The sequence below is a fragment of the Microtus oregoni genome, unplaced genomic scaffold, assembly GCF_018167655.1.
Source record: "Microtus oregoni isolate MIOR12 unplaced genomic scaffold, Mior012 000119F_ref0000445, whole genome shotgun sequence".
Taxonomy (NCBI): domain Eukaryota; kingdom Metazoa; phylum Chordata; class Mammalia; order Rodentia; family Cricetidae; genus Microtus; species Microtus oregoni.
In genome coordinates, this window is record NW_024544748.1 from 980,040 (window position 1) to 1,005,613 (window position 25,574).

At 39.0% G+C, this 25,574-nt stretch overlaps 1 protein-coding gene across 2 annotated transcripts in view; it reads right to left on the reverse strand.

The window, feature by feature from the left end:
• LOC121444290 (palmitoyltransferase ZDHHC15) overlaps window positions 1–25,203 on the reverse strand; it is a 105,696-nt gene extending 80,493 nt beyond the window's left edge. Inside the window, exons 1-2 of one of the 2 annotated variants that reach the window (XM_041646111.1) lie at window positions 24,989–25,203; window positions 7,546–7,572 (exon numbers count right to left, since the gene is read on the reverse strand). In XM_041646111.1, coding sequence (XP_041502045.1) covers window positions 7,546–7,572; window positions 24,989–25,124 — 163 coding nt within the window. In that variant the 5' untranslated portion in view covers window positions 25,125–25,203. The remainder of the gene's footprint in view (window positions 1–7,545; window positions 7,573–24,988) is intronic. The other variant, XM_041646112.1, reaches the window with a different exon arrangement.
• Window positions 25,204–25,574: the final 371 nt, after the last annotated feature.

Here is a 25,574-nt window from a genome sequence, read left to right on the forward strand (position 1 = left end):
ACAGAGAATCTCAGGGGTTGAAGATCCTATAGAGGAAATAAATTCATAGGTCAAAGAAAACATTAAATACAACAAAATCTTAAAACAAAACATCCAGGAAATCTGGGACACCATGAAAAGACCAAAAGGGATGGAAGAAGAAGAAGAAATCCAGCTCAAAGGCACAGAAATATATCCAACAAAATCATAGAAGAAAACTTTCCCAACATAAAGAAGGATTTCCCTATGAAGGTACAAGAAGCTTATAGAACACCAAATAGACTGAATTTTTAAAAGCCCCCTTGCTATATAATAATCAAAATGTAAAACTTACAGAAAAAATAAAAATATTAAGAGCTTCTAAAAAGGTTAAGTAACATATAAAGGTAGACCTATCAAAATTACACCTGGCATCTCAATGGAAACCATGAAAGCCAGAAGGTCCTGAGCATATTGCTATAGACACTAAGAGACCACAGATGTACACACAGACTACTATACCCAGCAAAGCTTTCTGTAGTAATAAGGGCAGCGGGGCTGCGTCCCCAGCACCCCGGCTGCCTGGCTAGTTTATGCCCGAAATAACAACACACAAACTGTATTCATTTAAGCACTGCTTGGCCCTTTAGCTCTAGCCCTTACTGGCTAATTCTGATATCCCAATCAACCCATTTCTAATAAACTGTAGCACCGGTCTTACCGGGAAGATTCTAGCCTATGTCCATCCTGGGTTGGAGCTTCATTGCATGCATCTGCCTGGGAGCTGGGAGCATGGTGTCTCTCTGAGGCGTCTGCTTCTGAGAGGAGAGCTGTGGAGTCTGAGCTCACTTCCTCTTCCTCCCAGCGTTCTGCTGTTTACTCCTCCCACCTATCTTCCAACCAATGAGGGCCAAGCAGTTTCTTTTTATTTAACCAATGACCTTCCTCCATCAGCTTTCAATCACCATCGATGGAGAAAACAAGATATTCCATAACAAAACCAGATTTAAACAATACCTATACACAAATCCAGCCCTACAGAAAGTACTAGAAGGAAAACCCCAGCCCAAGGAAGCTAACTGCACCAACAAAAAAACAGGCAACAGATAACCTCACAACAACAAAATCCAAAGACAGGAAATACAAACTACCACTGAAAAATAACAGGAATTAACAATCTCTAGTCATTAATATCTCTTAATATCAATGGACTCAATTCACTTATAAAAAGACACAGGCTAAGAGAGTGGACATGAAAGTAGAATCCAGCCTTCTACTGTATACAAGAAACACACCTCAACCTTAAAGACAGACATTACCTAAGAGTAAAGGGTTGGGAAAAGATTTTCCAATCAAATGGACCTAAGAAACAAGCCGGTGTAGCCATCCTACTATCTAACAAAATAGACTTCAAATTAAAATCAATCAAAAGAGATGGATGGTGTGGGAAGTCCTTCTGTATGTGTGCTACTTTTATTGGTCAATAAAGAAGCTGCTTTTGGCCAATGGCTTAACAGAAATTAACCAGAATGGAAAAGATACATACATATATATATATATATATATATATATATATATATATGTGTGTGTGTGTGTGTGTGTGTGTGTATGTATATACATGTATATGTACACACACACACACACACATATATATATATATAGAGAGAGAGAGAGAAGAAGAAGAAGAAGAAGAAGAAGAAGACGAAGAAGAAGAAGAAGAAGAAGAAGAAGAAGAAGAAGAAGAAGAAGAAGAAGAAGAAGAAGAAGAAGAAGAAGAAGAAGAAGAAGAAGAAGAAGAAGAGTCAGGAGAAGCTATGTAGCTGCTGCTGCAGGAGACAGATGCCTCTGATGGAGCCCACTGAAATTTTGCTGGTAGACCACGACCTTGTGGTGATACACAGATTAACAGAAATGGGTTAACTGAAGATGTAAGACTTAGCCAGAAATATGCTTAAGTGATTGGCCAAGCAGTGTTTTAATTAATACAGTTTTGTGTGATTATTTCAGGAGTCTGGGTAGCTGAGAAACAAATGAGTAACCACCAACAATTGGCACTAGCATGGGTGACTTCATTCATAAAACCTGAGAGAGAGCATTCTTTTTTTCAAATAGTCTCTGTTTGCTGGAAGCGAGTAGGAGCATCATGGCTCCTTTAAGAGAAGTCTTCCTGATTTAGTGGTAGGAAAACAAACACAAAAACATGCAGTTTCTAAATGGCTGCTTCCAGGTATGTGCTGCCACAACAAACTCTGGCTCTTTCAGGAGGCCAAGCACTTGAATGGGATTTGTGAGTGGTATGCTGCAAGTTACTTGATGGCAGCATGGGCCAAATCATTCCTAGAGTTGAGGTGGTGAGCGCAGCTCCCACCCAGCAGTCACAAAGGCAGTGAACATACTTCTGCCATGTTGGACTGGGTGAAGCCTAAAGGCAAAGCAGCATCAGCCCTATCCACACTGCTTTGCATTTTAAAAAGCAGTGCTGGTCAGAAAATAATTACAGATACACAATAATTTTAAAGACATAACACCCTATCTTATTTTATACTAAAAATGATAATAATATATTTATTTTGCTTTTACAAGTATATTATAAAGATGCTCTTCCTCACAATGATACTATGTTGAAGATCTTAATTGCAAATTTTTCCCTCTCCTAACCCTGAAATGAAGATTGTCTTAGCTAGGGTTTCTATTGCTGAATTTGAGCCTAATCCAGTGAACTCATTTTAACTTAATTACTTCAAATAAAGTTATATTCTGGAGTGCAGGGAGGTAGACACCATCCATCAATTTTGGGGGGGGGGACTCAAGTCCACAATAGCTTTAATATTTATAAAGTACAACCATTTTTGAGAAGGTAAGTAATTGCAATCATTTAACTTTAAGGAAGAACCCAGAGAATTTAGAATGTAAACCTTCAAAAATCTAATGAATCTGCAGAGGATGCACTGAACTTTTGTTTACAATGATTAATGGTGTTTTGCAAAGATGAGCAACTGTGAACAGTGTATTACTTTTAATTATAATTGGACCAAATGATGGATCATTCCTAATGTGCATGTCATTCTTAAGTTTATCTTTAGCCTTACTTCATTCTTGGTTCTTATTAAATTTCCACTTGTTAGCTTATCTCTGATCCTTGTACTGGTTTGTTTTGTGTGTCCATTTGACAAAAGCTAGAGTCATCAGAGAAGAAGGAGCCTCAGTTGAGGAAATGCGTCCACAAAAACCAGCTGTAGGGCTTTTTCTCAATTAGCGATAAATGTGGGAGGGTCTAGCCCATGGTATGGTACCATCCTAATGTAGGATTCCCCTCTGTATGCTACGAATATGTTTTATTACCACTGGTTAATAAAGAAGCTGCTTAGGCCTATGGCAGGGCAGAATAGAGCTAGGTGGGGAAAACTAAACTGAATGCAGGGAGAAAGAAGGCAGAGTCAGCCATGTAGCTTGTGAAGGAGAAAGATGCAGGGATCTTACTGGCAGGGCACAGCCTCATGGTGATACACAGATTAATAGCAATGGGTTAATTCAAGATGTAAGAGCTAGGAATGAATACACCTAAGCCATTGGCCAAATAGTGTTTTTAATTAATATAGTTTTTCTGTGGTTATTCAGGTCTGGGTGACTGGAAAACAAAAGAGCAGTCTCCGCTTACACCATCCCTGGGCTGGTGGTCCTGGGTTTTATAAGAAAGCATTCTGAGCAAGCCAGAGAAATCAAGCCAGTAAGCAGAGGTCAAAGTTCATACAATATCTGTAATAATTGTTCTGTCTCTTTAAGAGACAAGCCATGTCCACTCCTTCTCTCTTCTCTCTCTCTGCTCTTTTCCCCTTCTCCCTTCCCCCTCCATAACCCCTGAATAAATATCCAACCTCAGTCTGCATGACATGCCTATCCATGTCTCGGTCTCTTACCCTCCCGCCATTGTGTCTCCCTGCCTGGGGCCAGCCACTGCTAGGGGACAGGCAGCCATCTCTGCCTGGGACTGGCTGCTCTCAGGGCCCCGCTGCCTGCTGCCACATGACCCACTACCACTGCTTGGGGACCCACAACATTTCTGCCTGCTGCCATGGGGATCCTGCAGCATTTTTAATTTTTCCGTTATAGTATCTATCATTGTGATATTTGCTGCAGATGACCTGGACTTTAGCCTCTATTCTTTTTCACAAGAATCAACATTACTAAGTAAAAATATTTTATTTCTTTAAATCTCAACTGTTCTACAATATGAATACATGAACTTTGACCATCTATTCACAAGTGGAATCATGAGGAATTATCGTCCTGGAATATGGCATACTTCTTAGAAGAACCTTCCAGTTCCTTTCCAATGTTAGTACCAGCAATTATTATCATCAGACAGTAATAGTACCTACTACTACTTCTATTTATCATATACCAGGCACAATGCTAAATTATTTGCTCAGAATATTCATAGAAGGTAAGTGTTATCTTCATTTTACAAAAGAGGAAAGTGAAACCTAATTTAATTTCCCCATGTCATATACATAGGAAGTGGCAAAGTCAACTAATCCCAGGAAGGTCTGACACCAAAGTCTTACTTATCTGTTAATGTTACGAGTCTCCTAACTTCTAAAGCACTGTGAAAAGAATTTTGAAATTTGAAACTTACTAGTCACATTATTAGTTTCCTGGGGCTTTAGGAAACTAAACTTGGCTGGTTTACTGTGGAGCCTATTTCCACATTGTCCAAAGATCAGAGAATTGGAACTTACCTCTATTCCTTCAAGGTTTGTGTTTCTACCTCAAACGAAGGTCCCACCTAGATTTAGAGCAGAGAGTTCTCCTCTCCCAAGGTTATTATCAACAGGTGTGGCTAATATCCAGACCTTGTATTTAAGGAATAGAGAAGTAGACCTGCTTCTACCTCAAACAAAAGTCTAAGGATTCAACTAATTTCCAGCCCCATTTATGGAGATAACAATGGAGTGGTTTGCCTACAGAATGTTTTGGTCTAGGGTGTGGGCGTGACTTGTTTTTTTCTAGCAACAGAATGTTTAACTATGACCTTCAATTGGTATGTTCATTTCCTTGTATCATGTTAATACAGGTTTCTTTTTTTTTTGTCTTACTCCTACATTTTGGGGCCGGGGTACTTTAAGCAATTGGAAATTAATTCGGGCGAATTCCAGTACTCACTGAAATTCCCTCCTGATACTTTTCTGTTTCTCCATTTTATTATTTTCATTTGCATCTTCATATTCTTTACTATATTTCTAAATCCCCACGCCTCTACCCTGGCAAGAAGTATTTTTGTTTTTGTTGAGTCTGGTCCCCAACGGTTTATAAAACAGAAATGTATTCCCTCAACGTTCTGGAGTATACTCTTGCTTAAAACTCCAGTACCAAGCCGGGCGGTGGTGATGCACGCCTTTAATCCCAGCACTCGGGAGACAGAGGCAGGCGGATCTATGTGAGTTCGAGACCAGCCTGGTCTACAAGAGCTAGTTCCAGGACAGGCTCCAAAACCACAGAGAAACCCTGTCTCGAAAAACCAAAAAAAAAACTCCAGTACCAAATGCTTCCCTGCTTTTTCCTAACTTCTTTTGGTTTCAGATAAACTTTAATGCTCCTTCAAGGACACCATGACCACTCTTCCTCCTGACAGTGGGTCTTTTATCTTTCTACAAATGCAAATTTCCTTTAGAACACAAATTACTGAGGCTCAGACTAATCTGGTAAGACTTCATCTTGACATGATTACATAATGACCCTAAATCCTATTATAAATAGGGACATGCCCCAAGGATTCAAGTCGCCATGAATTTTGCTGGAAGACTATTTAACCCAGTATAGGAGCCATAAAGGGGACCAAAAATACAAACCTTTTCCAGTATGTTTGACTATAGTTTTCTTCAACTTTGGAGACAATAAAAAGTCATGTAATTTGGAGATTTCCTTTCCGCCTGACTGTCATGTTACTTATTTAATTCTACTTTAAAGATTCAGTGTTACTGGAGACAAGTCACAAATTTACAGAGTTTTTAGGGACCTCAGATAGTCATTAGCTTACTGTGTATAGCAAGTCTGCTTTGTTAGGTGTTAATGTCGCAGTTGTTACTCTTTTACATCAGGATTCCTAACAAGCAGACTAGCTACAGATATTTATTAGTTTACAGTAGAGCCTTGAGATGTCAAAGTGCTGCTACTTTTTACAAAAATTAAAGTTCAAAGAAGGCGAGTTACCCAATGAAGGTCACAGTGCTAGCAAATGGCACAGCTAGATCTCCAACCTATACCTTCTGTTTCCTAAATTCCACTATACCCCAGTACAGAATGTAGATGCAAAATATAATGTCATTGATTACTGTGTGGATAAATTTAAGAATTGTCAGGGGAAAAGAACTTTGGACTCCTAGAGTCAAAAGAGACAATAAAATTATACATTTTTGTATTAGCAGGATACAAAGCACAATAAGTTATTATTATTATTTGGAATAATAAGAACATTGTTATGCTTTTTATGGTAGAATATCACTTAAGTTAACCCCATCCAGCTGGTATTGAAAGTTTGTAATTGAAAATATTTATAATTATTTAGTATTTATACAAGATGATTTCTGTCTGTAAGAACCATACATAAGAATAAATGGCAACTTATGACTTGCTCTATTGCTGTCACAATAACAGTACATGTTTATTGAGCTTTTAGGATGTGCTCTGTTCACCTTTGTTCTAACTGCTTCATGTGCAATTAAACTGTCTTCATAACATCTTCACAAATTAGGTAGTATTATTGCTTCTATTATGTATGCAAATAATAGGATGAGGGTAAGATATTTTATTAAGAAAAAAAAGAACCAAGCTGTAAATTCAATCTGGCTCTAGAGCCCACACTTTTAAGTACTATTATCCATTGTCTCCCATTCCTACTGCTCTGTTATTCATGTTAAATGACCAATAAAAAGCAGAATGGTAACACAGCAGATCTTGAATGCTGGGAAGGTCCATGAATTCTAACAACAAACTCTCATGAAATGAGAATTAAAAGTGACATTGTAAACTACACTATATATACTCTGGATCTTACTTATAAAATAATATAGAGCTAATTGTTCATGGAGACTTATGATTCGCTTACACATTTTAAATGCAAAGTGCCTCAGTGTTTTTAAAAAATGTATGTAGATCAAGCTAAGATGGTGATGATCTGGAGAGGAGCACAAAAATATACAGGAGCTGCGATGGTCAAGGTCTGTGGGATCCTCACTCTATATCTTAAAGAGGGGATGGGTTGGGAAGAAAGGTCAGGTATCTAGAACAATAATGGCAGAACAAGAGAGAGCTTAGGAGTCACTGTGGAAGATAATGTGATTACCTGTGTCCATCTCACGATGAATATCATTTCTAATTGCTATCTTATAGCCAAAAGGGCCACCAAAAAATATGACTTGCTCTATTTCTGAGTAAGCTTCATTTAATAAATCACCCTAATTGTTCTAATAAACCAAGTATATTTTTGTTAAAGTTCCTCAGTTTATAGACTTTATATAATTCACTTTTTTAAAAAGAAAAGGATACATAATACATTTCTAACCAACACAGTTCACAATACACACTTACCTTTTTCTACTGGGCTCAAAACAGTAACTGTGGACAGAAAAGAAAATGGGAGATAGAAGAGAGGACAGGGGAGAGAGAGAGAGAGAGAGAGAGAGAGAGAGAGAGAGATAAAAATTAGTGAAATTGATGACGAAGCTATATCCCAGTTAACCCACTATGAAAAATATCATTAACCTGAAAGTCCTCTGCTAGGGATATAGGCCAACTGGTAAAATGTGTGCCTAGCTTCCTTTCGTTCCCCAGCACCACATAAAACTGAGAATGGTGTTGCATGCTTGCAAACTCAGAACTTGGGAGGTGGTAGGAGGAGGAGTTGGCTGACAGTAGAGATCATCTGCAGCTACAAAGTGAGTTGAAGGGCGATGTGGAAAGAAAGAAAGGGCAAGAAAAGTATTTTAATATATCTAACTTATTGAATCTCATAGCTTAGCTTGCATGACCTACTGTGCTGGATAGTTTCATGTCATCGTGGCATAAACGAAAGTCATTTGGGAAGAGGGACTCTCAATTGAGAAAATACCTCCATAATATATGGCAGTATACAAGCCTGTAGGGCATTTTCTTAATTATTGATTGGTGGTGGAGTGCCCCGGCCTTTGTTGGTGGTGCCATCCTCGGGCTGGTAGTCCTACAACTGGTTGTTATAAGAAAGCAGACTGAGCAAACCATGATGAGCAAGCCAGTAAGAATCACTCCTCCATGGCCTCTGCATCAGCTTCTGCCTACAGTTTCTTGTCCTAATTTCCCTCAGCAATGCATGACGAGCTATAAGATAAAATAAACCCTTGCATCCATAAGTTGATTTTTGGTCATGGTACTTTATCACAGCAATGGAAACCATAAGACACCTATCTTCTACATCCTTAGAATATTTAGGTAAGCTACCACTGGGCAAAAGTCACCTAATAAAAAGTCTGTTTACAATAGAATGTCAACTAGCTTATGATTCATTGACCACTGTTCTGAAAGCAGTAGAGTTGGGACTAGATTCTAGTCTCCAGAGACTTCCCCATATACTACATCTAGCTCCTCCAGTCATCTCTTGCAGGTTTACTGTGAGTTATGTATCACTCCTGTTTAAAACACCATCATACAAATGGGACATATCTGTTTTTATCATCACCATCTGTGTGTACTTGATGATAAGGCAAGCAGAATTCCAGTCTTAAATCATTTTTGGTCAGAACAGTTAAGAGTGAGAGAAATGGGGGATGGAGTCAAAACAGTGAGCGAGAACATATTTTAGATGCTATTTCTTCAGGCCTTTCATTAGTCATACTTTTTCCTTCTTTTTACATACAAGCTTATGGTTTTAAAGTTATTCTTTGAATGAACATTTGAGTTTTTTTTAAATGATACATTTGGTCTGTGTTAAAAATCCAATAACTTGATTTCTTCTTTTCTCTTAATATGTGGGTTTGTTCAGATATGATATAGAATTCTATTCAGCTGAAAAGAAAAATGAAATCATGAAATTTGCAGGCAAATGGAAGGAACTGGAAAAAATATGCTGAGTGAGGTAACCCAGAAGCAGAGAGACAAATACTTACTGCATGCTCTCTTTTAATTCTTGTTACTAGTTCTGAATCTTCAGATTTGCATATATAACTTGAGTAACAAAAAGTCAAGAAAGTAGAAAAAGACCACTGAGGAAGGGAGGAGGAGTACTAGAGAGGGGACTAGTGAAGCACAGGCGCTGGGAAAGGTGCAAAGAGAAAACGGGGAGGGGCTTGAGGCAGTAAGGATGGGTAATGCAGAGGGAAAGGGAGGAAGGAGAGATAAAGAACACTAGGAATGTTTGAAAAACCCGTAAGAAAACACATTATTTTATAAGCTTATTTAAAATGCATTATATGTTGGGCAGTGGTGGTGCACGCCTTTAATCCCAGCACTCGGGAGGCAGTATAGGATATATTGAAAAAGAGTTACCCAACATGGGAGTGAGAATGCTCTCCCAAGAGCCACAGAGTATCTAACAAAAATCCCCCCAGGGCCAGGAGATCCATCAAAACAATATAGGTTATTTCCATTCCCCCTGATTACCTCCCACAACTTGAAGGCATGGCCCTATTGCTGAAGACACCATGCACTTTGGTTACAGTCCAGACTTGGAAGCCTCCTCTCTTAATGGCTAGTTCTCAATGTATCCAAAGGTGCTATGCAAGCTGCCTAGGGAGAAAAGTTATTAAGAGTCTGACCCAGTTGTCAACCCAAGAACCACAATAACAACTGAACTGACAGGATTTCCCAATAGTGCAAAAGTGGCAGTCAGGTCTGAGGACTACAAAACAGTTGTCTAATTGGACTTGAGACCCATTCCGGAGGAGGTAGCTAATTTCTGTTCCTGTAAACCCAGTCAAGAGCCTGTGCTTGCAGAAGTCATAATCCAAAGAAATAACCTACTACTATCATTTTTAGAATAATCAATCCAGCTTCAATATTTAGATTTCTACTCAAAGATAAATGTACCTCCAGCCCTTATCAAAGAAGCATCTTTTATCAGTGGGGGGGGGAGGGTGCCTCAGAGATCCACACCTGACCAAAGAGCAGAGAGCAACTGACTGTTTTATGTCTACACCCAACTGGAATATCTACAACACAACCCCTACAACTAAAGTTTGGGGATCATTGTAGAAGAGGGGGCACAAAGAGTGTAAGACTTGAGGACCAGAGCAACTGCAGGGAGAGCTAGTCTTCCTGACATGACTGGGGTGCTGCACCCATATACTCTAAATATGGTTGCATAGGACCTTCACAGTGGACATGGAAATGAGGATACAGGAAATTTTCACAAGGCTGTTGCACATCTAGATGAAGAGCCCCAGGCAGTCAACAGCTGCTCCAGGAGAGAGAATTAGTTTTCCTCAGAGATGAGCCCCCGATAACAAATTTCCCAATCCTAAGTGGTCACTTCTAACCATACACATGTACATGTGGGCAACACTAACTAGACTCATTATTTGTAGTTGGTTCTTTTTTGTTTTTACACTTTGATCTTTGGGGACTTGCCACAGAACTCTCAAATAAATACACAGAGACTTATTCTTACTCATGAATGCCTGGCTTATTTCTAACCAGCTTTTCTTAAATTATCCCGTCTACCTTTTGCCTCTGAGCTTTTACCTTTCTCTAGTCTATATACCTTTCTTTACTTCTTACTCCGTGGCTAGCTGTGTGGCTATGTGGCTGTTCCTTTCCTTCTCCCTTTCTCGCTCCTTTTGTTTCTCTTTCTCCTATTTATTCTCTCTACCTGGCAGTCCCACCTATTTCTCTCTCCTGCCTAGCTACTGGCTGTTCAGCTCTTTATTAGATCAATCAGGTGTTTTAGACAAACAAAGTAACAGTTTCACAGAGTTAAACAAATGCAACATAAAAAAATGCAACACATCTTTGCATCATTAAACAAATGCTGCACAACATAAACAAATGTAACAAATTTTAAAATAATATTCCACAACAACTTTTTGTTTTGCTTTGCTTTTGGTGTACACAACAGCAATAATTATCAAAAAGGTCATGAATTGTAGGGAGTATGGGAAAGGGACACAGGAGGAGCTGGAGGGGCCTATAACACCAGTTCCAGGGGGATTCTAGCCTTCGTGGGTACATGCACACATATGTGCATGAGTGTTCACACACACAAACACACACATATACAAAGACATCCTAAAAATGTGAAAATCTTAAAGAATGAAGTAAGTAAGAGATGAGTTGCCTGGAGACTAATACTAATGACGATTAACTGTTCTTTGATACAACAGGTGGATTGCTCTTGTTCTCATTTACTTACTTATCGTTAAGTGAAACTCATAAATAAAGCTGTACTTATTAGTGAGGTACCATGTAATGTTTGGTGCATGTATATGATATGTTTTGTTTCCGTCCAGGTAAACAGATTTATAAATTCTTTATGCATAATTGCTTTTAAGTTAATCGGAGGCCCTACTTCTCATTTTTTTGGCCATTTACTACAAGACGACGGGTGAGAGAAGCTCACTTGTTGGTACTGGAATGAGACAATTTATATACAGCAAATGGAGCACAGGCAGCTTTAACTAACTGTAAGACAATTACCATGTAATGAGATTAGATCATACAATCCACATGCAGAAGGAAGTAGATGGCCAAAACAAAACGAACTCAATAGCATTTTTGTCTGGTTGTTCTCTTGCTTGTATGCTTTCCAATTTTGTGTTTTTATTTTTTATGGATTTTGGTGTGTGTGTGTGTGTGTGTGTGTGTGTGTGTTGTTGTGCTTCTATTTTCTTTTTTTTGTTAATTCTGATTTGTTTGTAGTTTTTCTGTTTGAAAGAAAGGGGAGGGGAGGGATAAAAATGTAGAGAAATTCTGGGAGAAGTTGGAGAAAAAGAAACCGATCCAAACACATTTTCAGAAAAATTATTTTTCAATAAAAAGACACTAGCTTCAGAAAATGAAATACAAGAAGGAATAAAAAAAATCTTTTTAATAATTGTATATGGATAATATGCTGAAGTGGAAATGTTTTCATATATTAGATTAAATAAATTCAAATTAAATATTTAATAAAATATTAATTAAAAATTAATTTCACTTGTGCTTTTTAGCTTTGTTTCCTTCTAAAACTTTAAATATCACCACTATTGTTATGTTTCTATTTGGCAGCCATAACACAGAGTTTCTTCCATGCTCTCTCGACCACATTTGTTGATTATCCCATTAAGCCCCATGTACTCCACTTTTTGAAATTTGTCTTCATGTTCAGTTACAAACAATCAGTAAGTATGGAAGAGAAATGAGAACAAAAAGCTGTTCGATGCTAACTCCAGTCCTCTCCTTTCCTAGTAGTCAACTGAAATTTGAAGAAACGCAGTTATAAACTTGTCTAACCACATCATTCTATAACCATGCATGGCAAATTCGTCATTGAATTTGCTAACTGTACATTTATTCGAGAGATTCCTCATAAGAGATTCATTTTGCAAAAGTTTGAGATGACTCTTACAACACCCTCATTTCAATTATGACTAGAATGTCTTAGTCTCTTTCTAAAAAAACTCAGTTCTGTGAAAATAAGTGTCAAGATCTTTTAAAATACGGTATTTTCCCCTCAAAAGTTTGTAACTCTTAACTGGAAAATTTGCAAGAAAGGATTTTTCCCTTATATTGATTGGTTCTTTAAAGAATTTCAGGTGTAAAAATACTTTTGAAATCAAGTTCACTGTCAAGCTCCCGTCCGAATGTCTTCTCTTCTGCATTTTCAAGTGTTTGTAATGCTGAGCTCACTCCTTTTCTCGGCTGGTGGCCATTGTTCACCTTTCTGCTGCTGCTCCCGCTCCCCACGCTCCTCTTTCTCCTCGTCGTTTTTCCTGTGGTGAACTGCGCTATGCTAATGTGCAGCTTTCAACCCGTATTTGACTTCTGCCTTCTGCGTGTGGCTCATCTAAACTAATCCCATTACATATTGAATCCTGCAGTAAAGCTGGCCGTGCTCCATCTGGAGAACTCACTGTCCTCACTCATCCTTCTGTGTACACAGTCTCATCCATAGACTTCGGTCTTTTCCACGCTTGCTCAAGAGGTCGACCAAACTGACAGCTGGTGGAAGGAGGATAATTAAGTGCGACCATGCGCACCACAGAACTGAGAGGGGCGTGCAGACATTCAAAAATGTGATGCCTCTTCTTAAAAGGCTGCAAAAACTCCAAGATTTTACTTCTAGGTGGACTTCGGAAATGGAAAAACAGGAAGAGGTGGCTTAGGTATAGTTGTAAACAGCCTATTTAACGACGACTAAAGGAAATTCCAACACAAAGCCAATCTGCAAAGACTGAGACATTATACTTTTACACATATATTTTACTTGAAGCATCCATGAAATATGTAGAGAGTACAAAGTCCTTGTGTACATAAATAAGCACTAGGAAAACCAGAAAATTTAAACCACAGGCTTATCTCTTCAAAGGAAGTAGATGTTTGTCTGTGTTCCACATGGAATGCTGGGAAAGGATGTAGTTTATGACCTGCTAATCTTTTGCTATCTGTAGGGCCAGGCTATTATGTACTCCAGACTATTATGTTTGTTTCTCCCAAATTTTCTCCCTAGACCTTGAGCATTGTTTCTCAGTCCACTATCTGTAGGACCAGACCACACCTGTATCCCAAAGACTATTATCCCGAAGACTCTTCTTCCCTTAGACCTTGAGAATTGCTTCTCAGTCCATAAAGCGTCACTTGCGCTTTACAATAGCCTAGGTAACCTCTGTGCTATCCTAGGGTCAGGTCACTCCTGACTCCCACAGGCTTTGCGTTTACCTCACTCATTCTCTCTAGACTCTTGAGCATTGTTTCTGACTTAACAGAACCCATCTTTATGGAAGAAGCCATATGCACTTTCAAAGTTTCATGAGTTCCAATGTAAACAAGTCTTAAACTTTGTTGTACACACAGGATTCAGTCAATTATCACTTAAATATGGCTAAAACACACTGCCTAGTGTCCGACTTTAGAAGTTCGAACCATTACCAGTTACCTAAGTCACAATGAACCAGATTTCCGTTTTGTTTCTCATAGGTCATTTCCATGCTGGCTGTAAGCTTTTGTAGAAACCCCTACACCACAAGCTGAACACTATTTAAGGAACAGAGACTTGGATAGACCATGGCTGGCAAAGAATATAGTCTTTAAACTATAGGTTAGTGTGATGATTTGAATGTACCCAGTAGTTTCAGGCTTTTGAATACCTGGTCCCCAAGTTGGTGGTAGTGTTTGGAGACCCTTAGAAGAGGTGACCTGATTGGAGGAAGAATGGCACTGGGAGTGCACTTTGAGAGTTAAATGCCTTGTACGATTTGCAGCTCACTTGTTCTACTTCCTTACTGTGGATCAAACTGTGGACTCTTGGTATTCTGCTCCTGCCACCATGCCTGTGCTTGCTGCCATGTTGCCCACCATGAGTGACGCTCATACCTATGGCACCATAAGCCCAAATTTACCTTTCCTTCTAAGTTGCCTTCGACATGGTGTTTTTCACAGTAATAGAAAGGTAAAAAATACAGTTAGTAAGTCATTAAGGAGCAAGCAACTCAACAGGAAATAACAGATTCCATAGAAGGAGGAGAATCTGACTTGCAGAGGTGCCATCAACAGATAAATGGAAAACAAATAGGTATAAAGAAAATAAAAACAAATATTCATAGGAAATGGATGAACTGGAGTTGATTATGTTCCATGAAACAAGCCAACTTAGAAAGACAAATGTTGCTTATTTTCTCTTACATGCAGAATATAGATTTGAACTCCTATATACCTATATATGTGAAAGCTGGGCATAGTGGCACACTCCTTTTATCCCAGCTTTTAGGAGGCTGAGGTAGGTGGATCTCTGTGAGTTTGAGAACAGTCTAGTATGTATAGTGAGTTCTAGGACAACCACAGCTACATAATAATATCCTGTCTTAAGAAAACAAGAACAACAACATATATGGGGGATAAAGTAGAATGAGAGAAGATGGTGAAGTCTAAAGAGATCAAACAGTAGCATGTAATGAGGTATAGATGTGACATGAAAGCAAAAGGAGGGACTATTTTGTGGGTAAGTGACCAAACAAGAGTAAAAGATTGAGAACTGGGGAGGGTGGCTAAGGGTCAAATACAGTATAATGACATACTTGTGAAAATGTCACAATGAAACCAAACTCTCTGAGTCCTAATTTTTAATAAAATAATATATAAAGAATGCAAATATCTAGAATAAGAAGAGATTAAAATAATAATAGAGTCTTCTAAGAAAGAAAAGTACAGAATAAGGCAGATTTACCACCACATTCTGCCAGATCTTTAAAGATGAACTATCAACTATTAAAAATGATGCTCAAACTATTCCATAAAATAGGAAAATGAGAAACACAACCATTCTCAACCTCATTATGTGAAGCCAGTATTACCTTAGTAACAAAACTAGATGTGTTCTCTGTCTCTTCCCTCACCCACTCTACCCTCCACACACTAAATTTACATAATGAACAAATAACACAAAAATTCTTAATAGAATAAAGGGATGATGCAACATATGCAAGATAATAAGAGTAATACAGAGCATAAACACACTCAGGGACAGAAATAACATAATCATATCAATAGATGAAAAGGCCTTTCACAAATTCAATGTGCCTTCATGATAGCCCCCGGAAATATATGCATAGAAGGGATGTGCCTCAGTATAATAGAGGCTATATACAACAAACCCATAGCCAATGTAATACTAAATGTGGGAAAATTTGAAAGCGTTTCTTTTAAAATGAGAAGAGTACCCATTTTCTCCACTCTTAGTTAACATTGTGCTTGAATTCTTAGACAGAACAATAAGGCAAGAACAAGAATAAAAGAGATACAAATAGGAAAAAAAGCAAATTATCTCAGCTTGAAACCACATGAAACTATACTTAAAGACCTTAAAAACTCCACTAGAAAACTCATACATATGATATTTTCAGCAAAGTAACAGGACCTAAAGTCAACATATACAGACTGTAGCTTTTCTTTTTTCTTTTCTTTTTTTTTTGTGTGTGTGTGTATGTGAAAGAGAGAGAGAGAGAGAGAGAGAGAGAGAGAGAGAGAGAGAGAGAGAGAATTTTATGTGTGTATTCATGCATGTGTGTGAAGGACAGTGATCAACCTCAGGTGCTGTTACTATCCACCTTGCTTTTTTGTTGAGGCAGGATCCTCTCATTGCCCTTGAGCTCACTAGGCAGGCTCGAATAGTTGGCCAGTCAGCCCCCAAGGACCTGCCCGTCACTGTGTCCACAGTAGTGAATACAGATGTGCATCACTCTGCTCAGATTTCTTTGTGGATTATGGTGGCTGAACTTTTTCAGGCTTATGCAACAAGCACTTTACCAACAGAGATACCTCTCCAGTCCATCAGCAGCTTTTCTCAATGAAATTAACCTGGTAAGACCAAAATCAGGAAAAAGACTCCATTCACAAGAGCTTCAAAAATGTAAAGCACCGAGGAAAACACTAACCATATGAAAAGACAGCTACAGCCGGGTATATGGTGGTGCATGCCTTTAATCCCACACTTGGGATTAAAGATCAGTCGGGTACAGATCTCTGAGTTCAAGGCCAAACTCAAAAACTCCAAATAATGCAATCAACCAATCAACAAACGAGCCAGAAAATTTAACACATAGTTTTCAAAACAATAAATACAAAAAACGATCAATAAATATTTTTAAAGTGTCCAAATATTTTAACCTCCACAGAAATGTAAATTAAAGCCACTTTGTGATTCCATCTGACTCCCAGCATAATGGTTATTACCAAGGAAGGAAATGCTTGCAAGGATTCTGGGGGAAAAAACTGCATACATCACTGGTTGGATGTAAACCAGTGCAGCCACTATGGAAACCAGTACAGACATTCCTCAAAAGAGTAGAAATGGGAAAGGAGGCTATCACAAAGATGGAATGTCTATCCTAGATTCCTCAGGTCCAGACATGAATAAAATTTGTGCTCTCTGTTAATCTCTTTCTTCTGGTTTTCAGGAAAGCAAAAGGAAGCAGAGCCTATGAGTTTTGGCAACAGTTTTGGTAGGCTTCAGCCAGGACAAGAGCCTCAGAAGTTCAGGTGACACAGGCTTTCTTGGTATCCAGGAAAGAGCACTTTTGAGAAAGTGACTGAAGAAGCTATCATGCAGAGTCAACACCATGGGTAAGATCCTGAGGAAATCCTGCCACCTGTCATGACAACGCTAGCTTCCTGTACTACATCTCAGGTGTGGTTTTGCTCGTTTGTCTGTCTCTCTGTTTGTTTGTGCCTCTGGAAGTGTGATTATTTTGCCAAAGTGTACCAAGGTTTGACATTTTGGACATCTGTCTCTTTAGATTTGAGTTTAATCAGTCTTCTCTACTCTTGAGACACTACAATCATTTGATCTCACCTGGGTCACTAAGCACCAGTTGGTGTGAGTAAACCACCTCCACTGTCTAAGGCATGAATAGCCATTCTCTTAGGTTTGGGGTTATTACTGTCATGGGGTAAAGATTCAGAGGGCCCAAATCCCCAGGAAACTGTGTTTCCATTTCCATTTGAGTCAATGTTTAGGAGTGTTCTATAATAATTTGTGTAAGCATGGGAAATACTAAGTCTAGATGTCTAGTTCTTTTATGAACCAAAGTAAAATCTGAATTAATCTACCCATTCTTGTGTGTCATTTCAGACATTAGTTTTGAGTCTTTGCTTTTGAAACGATCTTACTGCACACTAAAATTGCTGTTCATAGCACATCTCACGAACAATGAAGGATGTTGCTTTCAGAGAAACTGGTGGAACTTGAAATCATCATATTAAGTGAATTAAGTCTGAATCAGAAAGAAGCACATTTCTCTCATATGTACTATCTACATTTAACAGTATGTCTATCTATTTATGCTTATATATGATATGGAAATCAAAGGGAGTATGTATGGAAAGGGGGCCAAATGGGGAAACAAAGGTAGTAGTGGGAAAAAAAAGATACCCAAAGTTTTCTCTCATATGTAGAATTAGTTATATATGCATATAGATTATGTATGCATATTTGCATGCACAATGCATGAAAACAGACTACTTGGAAGAGATGAAAGGGACCAACAGGAGAGGGAGGAGATGGGGGAGTAAGGAAAGGCAATGGGAAACTGAATATGAACAAAGTACAAAAATGTGTGTCTGAAATTTCACACTGAAATGCATTACTTTGTATAGGAACTAAAAATCAATGATAAAAAGCCTCAAAAATATGACTCAGCATTACCACTCTTGGGCATATAGGTAAAAGAATCTGTATTGGCATAGCATGCAGATATTTGTGCATTCATGCTCACTGCAGCAGTTTTCATAAGAGCCCAAATATGGAATTAGCCTACATGCTTATGAACAGATGAGAAGATAAATGTGATAAATACACATACGTACATACACAAAATGGAGTTTTGTCCAGTTATAAAAATTAATGAAATCTTATAATTTGTATAATTTGTAAGAAATCCATCAGAATTGGAAATCATTGTCATGTTAAGCAAAATAAACCAGACTCAGAAAATTAGCACGCTTTCCCTTCTTTGTCAACTCTAGAATTTAAAAAGAAAGATATCTATATTTAAGCAGAAGGGAAGCACATGAGGAGAGAAGAAGGGATCAGAAAGCAAGGAAAAGGGAGTGATGGGAGGTGAAATAAATCTCTCTCTCTCTCTCTCTCTCTCACACACACACACACACACACACACACACACACGACACAAAAGCAGAAGAGGGACTTTTGGGGGGAGAGAAAGAGGACAAACAACACAGACAAGCAACATAGGTGACGATGCACAAAGTTCAATTATATACAATATGAAGATTTTATATTGAAACTCATTTTGCATGTTAAGACATTTTAAAGAAAGAAGATGAAAAAAATGAAGACACATATTTTAAAAGATGGGAAAAAGCAATAGTTATTTTTCTTTTTAATATTTCCTTTATTTTTTGAGATTATATCATTTCCCTCCTCCCTTTCCTTCCTCCAAATATGCCCCATCCCTTGTTCTCATTCATTGTGTCCTTTTTCATTAATTGTAGTTACATGCATATGTATGTGTATATTCCTAAATACATAAACACAACCTGCTCAGTCTTTATAGATATTTTTCAAATAAGATATAAAAATGGTCAAGTGACTAAAATATTCTCAATATATTTACTTATTTAGGAAATGCAAATCAAACCACAAAAGATACTGTGTTACTTTATACCAAGGTAGTCATTTTTAATGGAAAAAAATATTGGTGATAATGCCAATAAACTGAAACACTTTCTCTTCATTGTTAGTAGAAATGTAAAATGGTTTAATCATACTGAAAAACTGCTTAGAGGTTCCTCAAAAATTACAATACAGTTCAATCATTCCCATCTTTCTCTCTGTTATATAGTTTTAAAAACTGGAATACACACACATATGTATATAAAATCATTTCCATACAACTGTTCATAGTAGCCTTGTTCAGAACAGGACAAAAGGTGAAAACATCCCAAAAGTCTCTGAAGAGATGCATAGACACACTCTGGCAAAGACAGAGAGTAGAATATTACTAATCTATTAAAGGAATAGTTTACTGTTATATGCTGCAATGTAGGTGGATTTTGAAAACATAATGCTAATTGAAAAAAACCAGATACAACCGGACACAGATACACACACACACACACACACACACACACACACACACACACACACACGCGCGCGCGCGCGCGCGCGCGGGGGGGAGATGGAGGGAGAGAGAGAGAGAGAGAGAGAGAGAGAGAGAGAGAGAGAGAGAGAGAGAGATATTATAAGATAGGCAAACAGAGCTCGAATATAGAGGAGTGATTGTGACAGAGACTGGAAATGAAGGGAACAGGGAGTTACTTCTCTTTAACTTCTTCCAAATATATCCCAATTGCTCCTAATTTAATATCCTTTTATTAAATAATCCACAGACTCTAATTTGTGCTTCCCATACACTCATGGGTGCGATGAGGCCACCGACTGTGTTGGTGAACTACCATGTACCACACCCTTAGAGAAAACGGACTTTCTGTCCCCTATGTGGTTTTGGGGGGAGATAACAATAATACTTTGGGAATAACATTGAAGTAATGGCTTTACAACATTATAAATGTAGTAAATTACTGAATACTTTAAAATGATTGTCTTTTGTCACATAACATTTACCTTAATGAAATGGATACTATTATTTTCTTTCTTATTAAATATGTAAGCTTCTAGGGGGAACTGGCTGTAAATACTTCATGATTATCTATTTGAAATTCAAAGAGGGAAAGTGATGGTTTTAAGATCAAGTCTTATTTTCAAACTTGAAACTTTCAAGGCTTTTAAAATATGATACAAAAGTCAAATGAACATATTAATGGTCAATACAAAAAAGTAAGCTTTTTTTCTTGAAGGAGGTAGAATACTTTATATTCTTATTAATGTAGTAAGTTGGCATCTAATACACTCTAATAATGTGTTGTGAATATAGTTCATAGTTTTCAGACATCACATGATTTAAACTTTGCAATAGCAATGCTTGGTATATATTAAGTACTGAGCAAGTATTTGTGATATGAATTAACAATCATACTAGTGAGAGGCATATGAAAACAGCTGAGGTTGAAAGAGATTAGGCGGGCTGGAGAGATGGCTCAGCGGTTAAGAGCATTGCCTGCTCTTCCAAAGGTCCTGAGTTCAATTCCCAGCAACCACATGGTGGCTTGCAACCATCTGTAATGAGATCTGGTGCCTTCTTCTGGCCTGCAGGCATAGACACAGACAGAATATTGTATACATAATAAATAAATAAATAAATAAATAAATAAATAAATAAATAAATAAATATTTTTTAAAAAGAGAGATTAGGTGACCTGTCCTATGTCTTCTAGCTTGTGATTAACAGTAGCAGGAATCAAAAAATTATAGCTCAACTAATATATCTACAACACAATTCCTGCACTTAAGGCTCAGAGATCATTATAAAAGAGGGAGTGGAAAGACTGGAAGCGCCAGAGAACAGGAAGTTTAATGTGAGATTATGTGTCCTAGAAACGTCAGAGAGGTTACATCCATGCATTCTTATCAATAAGACTGCCTAAACAAGATCCGAATGAGGATGACAACAGTAGACATGCTAATATGGAAGGGGAAACCTCAGGAGGCCTCAACAAAGAACTCCAGGCAACTAAGGAGAGCAGGAGATATGGTCTTCCCAGGGAAGAGCACATAAATTGATTATGCAATACAAAATGGTCAGGTCTGAAAACATATACATACAACTACATGATACAGACTGATCAGGTTGTACCTATGTATTTACGAGTGTGTGTGTGTATGTGTGTGTATGCATGTGTGTATGTATGCATGTATGTGTGTGTATTACAACAATTAAGGAAAAAGCCATGAATTTGAAACAGTGCAAGGGAGTGTGTGGGAGGAATTGGAGGGAGGAAAAGGAAGTGGGTAATCATGTAATAATTTTATAATTAAAAATATAAAATAAAAATAGAAGTACAAAATTATCACCTTTAGTTTCAGTTATAGCCTGATATTTAGGAGAGATGAGATTCGCTTCAGAAAGAAGTTAGCTCTTTCATATTACTTTTTAAGTCATCTCAAAACCCTAATTTACTGTTTTTGTTACATTGATAAAGGAATGGCTTTTTTATCAGGCAGACTTGACTTACAGTCCTCAATGGTATACTAAATGTAACTTTAGGAAGTTTTGATTCACCATTTCTGAAATCCAGGTCATACATTTGTTCAAAGATTTTAAAATGAAGGACCAGCAAGAGGGCTCAAAGTGTAAGGGCATTTGCCATCAAGTCTGAGGGCCTGAGTTCAATCCCCAGAACTCATATGCTGAAAGGACATAACCAAGTCCTACACTTCCTGATTTCCACAGCATACTGTGACATATCACTCCAAACAACAAAACTCACTCTCTCTCTCTCTCTCTCTCTCTCTCTCTCTCTCTCTCTCTCTCTCTCCATTTAAAACTTTAGAAAACATTTAATATTGTAAAGTGGACATGGCATCACAGAATGGCGGAGCCAGAAACAGAAGTCAAGGCCAGGCCACTTATATTACTGATTTTTATTTTTTGACATGGGTTCTACCTATATTATAGAGGCTTGTTTTGAACTCCTAGACTCAAGTGATCCTCCTATCTCAGACTGAGAATCTTTGCTGGGCTTAGCCTAGTTTAAAGAATGCCAACTGATACTAAATTGTTAAAAAAAAACAAACGTCTGACTTCAAACTTTCCTGGTAGCTGAGGATGTCCTTGGGCTCCTGATCCTCCTGCCTCTACGTCACAAATACTGAGACTACAAGTATTTGCTACCACACCTATTTTCTCACACTCTCGGTTTTACCTCAGCTTGTTGACTCAGTTTACATATCTGCACAGTGGGGATAATAATGGCACCTACCCTATATATCTGTGAGGATTGAATGAGGTGATATATAGACTGGTAATATAGCTACATTAATGAGGACATTTTGTTTCCTGGCACAAAGTAAGTACTCTATGTAAGAGCTAACTCTCCCCATTACTGATTTTTAACATGATTTCTTGGGGAACTCATATAAGTCAGTACTAAAGGACTTTAAAGTAGGTTTAACAGTGTTTACAATGTGGCATTGTTCCTAGGAGCAGTGTACATACAATAACAACATACAATAACAACGGGGCTGAACTTTTGATCTCTAGTTAATCATTCAAAAAAGCTAACGTGATAAGGTCAGAGAACAGGACAACTTCCCAGTCACTGTAGAGTCTACTTCATGTACCTTAATATTGAGATGAAGAAAGGGAAAACAGCCTAAATATCGATCCATGAAAGCAACAAACAAAATTTATTTGTAAAAGTCTTTTCTGTATTTCCATAACATCGTCAAGAAGGCCAGATAAAAGTCAAATCTTAATGTATAGAGTTGACTAGAAGGAAGTATTATATCAGAAAAACATGGTAACTTCTTGCCTCCCTACTTCACCTAAATCTGTGTAGGGGTGGGGTTTACCAAATATGTAATAGAAGGAGCTGTATAAGTGTAGTTGGGTCCTGGGGCTGAAAAGTAGCGCAATAACCATAGTATTTCAGGTGTGAAGTTAAGATGTGAGGAAATAAATGAGTCATGGGAAAGCAAATTTGAGATGTCTGATGGAGCAAGTGGGGTGGCAATAAGAAGCCCACATTGAATAAAAAGGAGAAATTGATGGCCACAAGTGTATGGATGCTGTTGGCAATGGAATTCTTGTCCTGACGTGATAATAGGTATTAATGAGTTCTCATTTGAAAAGATATGGGGACTCTTCAATGGTTTGTGAGAAATTTCTCTTGAAAGGAGAAAGGACATATTATGAAAATTAATTTGAGTTTATGGCTATGCTAGAAGGCCATGTGCAATAGACAAAGGACTTGGGGCCTAGGAATCTAAGTGTATGGTGGTGGGTAAATACAAGGAAGGGTCTTGGATTTTGTGTTGTGAAATAATGTAGAATTCTGAGTTTGAAAGAACGAAAGATATGGTGGGAAACATATTATAAATAAGGAGGGTGGCCGACCATGCCATAAGAAAGGCCCAGCATCATTAAAGGGGGTGGTCTAATAAGAGGAAATGAGAAATGATATTCCCATTGAAAAGGGGCAGAAAGTGTTACAGACTTCAGCAAAAAAGAACTGAATTTCCCAGGCTTGGAAGGCAAGGCGGCAAGTGCACTCCTAGAGGAAACAAGGACAAACACCAGAGACAGCTAGTGACAGAATGCGGTGGGGGCAATGGGAAAACACTGGAGGGGTGGAGAATGTCTCTCAGAAAAGATAACAAGGAAAAATCACCACTCTCATGACTTCTTAGTATGCTCTGTTCTACACGTGGTGTGTCAGAGAATAATGCGGGCCTTCTAATGGGAAGGAGTTGAACGCTTCCCAAAGTGGAAAGGGAAGAGGCTGGAGGTCACCCTAAAGTGGTACAATTAGAGCCCTAGAATGAGAAGAGTGTTGTGTAGAACCCCACACCACTGTAAGAATTCTGAAAATGAGGAAAGCCCACGGGGAAGGAAAGAGAAATGCTTATTAACTGTGTTAATCATGAGGTAGAACAGAGCATACTGAGAAGTCATAAGAAGGTGAACATATGAAGCCTCTCTCTCTCTCTCTCTCTCTCTCTCTCTCTCTCTCTCTCTCTCTCTCTCTCTCGTGTGTGTGTGTGTGTGTGTGTGTGTGTGTGTGTGTGTGTGTGTGTCTTAGTCTTAGGGAAAGGATGGCGGGATATTACTGTAGGAAAAGTGAGATTGAACAGAATGCTCTGATGGGAGAGGGAGAGGGATCATAAGTGGGTGGAGATGGGAAACATGTCAGCCTGTATGTGCAGAGAGAAAAGTATGGGTCCCAATGTGGGAAAAAGGTGAGCTAATGTTAGAGTACAGGAAATAGTTTTGGATTCCTAGTAGGGAATCCCCAGCACGGAAGGAATCCTAGTAGGAGGGGAAAATGGTGGGACTCTTAGTTGGTTGTCTTGGTGGAGCGGGCACTTTAAGGACACAGGATATGGTGCTTCCTCAATTGATTGGGTGGGTTCAGAAGGAGAAGACACAGCCTAAGTGGTTACCCTGTACAGGAAAGGGGGGTTCTAGTGGGAAGAGCCAGGAGATTATCGTGGGGAGGGCAAAGAAATAAGAAAACCCAGAGGAGCGCTGAGGGCGACGTGGTGGGACCCTCGTGGCAGGGCACGTGGGAGATATTGTGATAAGCCCAAGGTTGTAGACTAGGAGTTTTTCTGGGAACGAAAGGAAAACTGCAGAGTGAGGGCTGAGCGCACTGGGGACATCAGTGGGAAGGATAGGGCAGACGATTATGTTAGAGCATAATTTCCCCACTTTTTGTGCCCAGCCCCACTTACCGAGACAGAGTTCAAAGACGTAGGCATAGTAGGACCAGAGAACGACGAGGACAATAACGAGCACTGGCACCCAGGACAGTACCCGGCGGCAGCACCACAGCCCCCCAGACAGAGCCATCTTCCAGCCCCTCCGCATCTTCGGCTCGAAGATCGACCGAGCAGGCCTGCTGGCGCCGGCCGGGAAAGGCTTGGGCGGCGGCTGGGAGGCGGGAAGGCGCGCTGTGCGGCGCTCCACTGCCTAGCCTGGCGGGAACGGTCCCCAAACCGTTGCCACCTGTGGGGCTGCGCTGCTCAGCGCGCCCCGCGTGGCACAGTACGTGTGAGTCACGGCTGGAGGTTCCGGGTGTGACGGGACAAAAGGGGGTTGCCAGGCAGTCCAGGCCGGTGGGCTCAGAGGGATTGAAGTCCCTCCCCTTTCCACCTTTCCCCCCACCCTCAACCCCTTGCTCGGCTCAGCTTGTAGGGCTGGACCTCTGCAAAACTGTTAAGCCTAAGAATTGTGGGTCCGCCCGTCTGCCCATACTGCACTGCGTCCACCTTCTCTTCAATTTCTCTTTTCCCTCTCTTCCTTCCCGTCTCCCCTTTT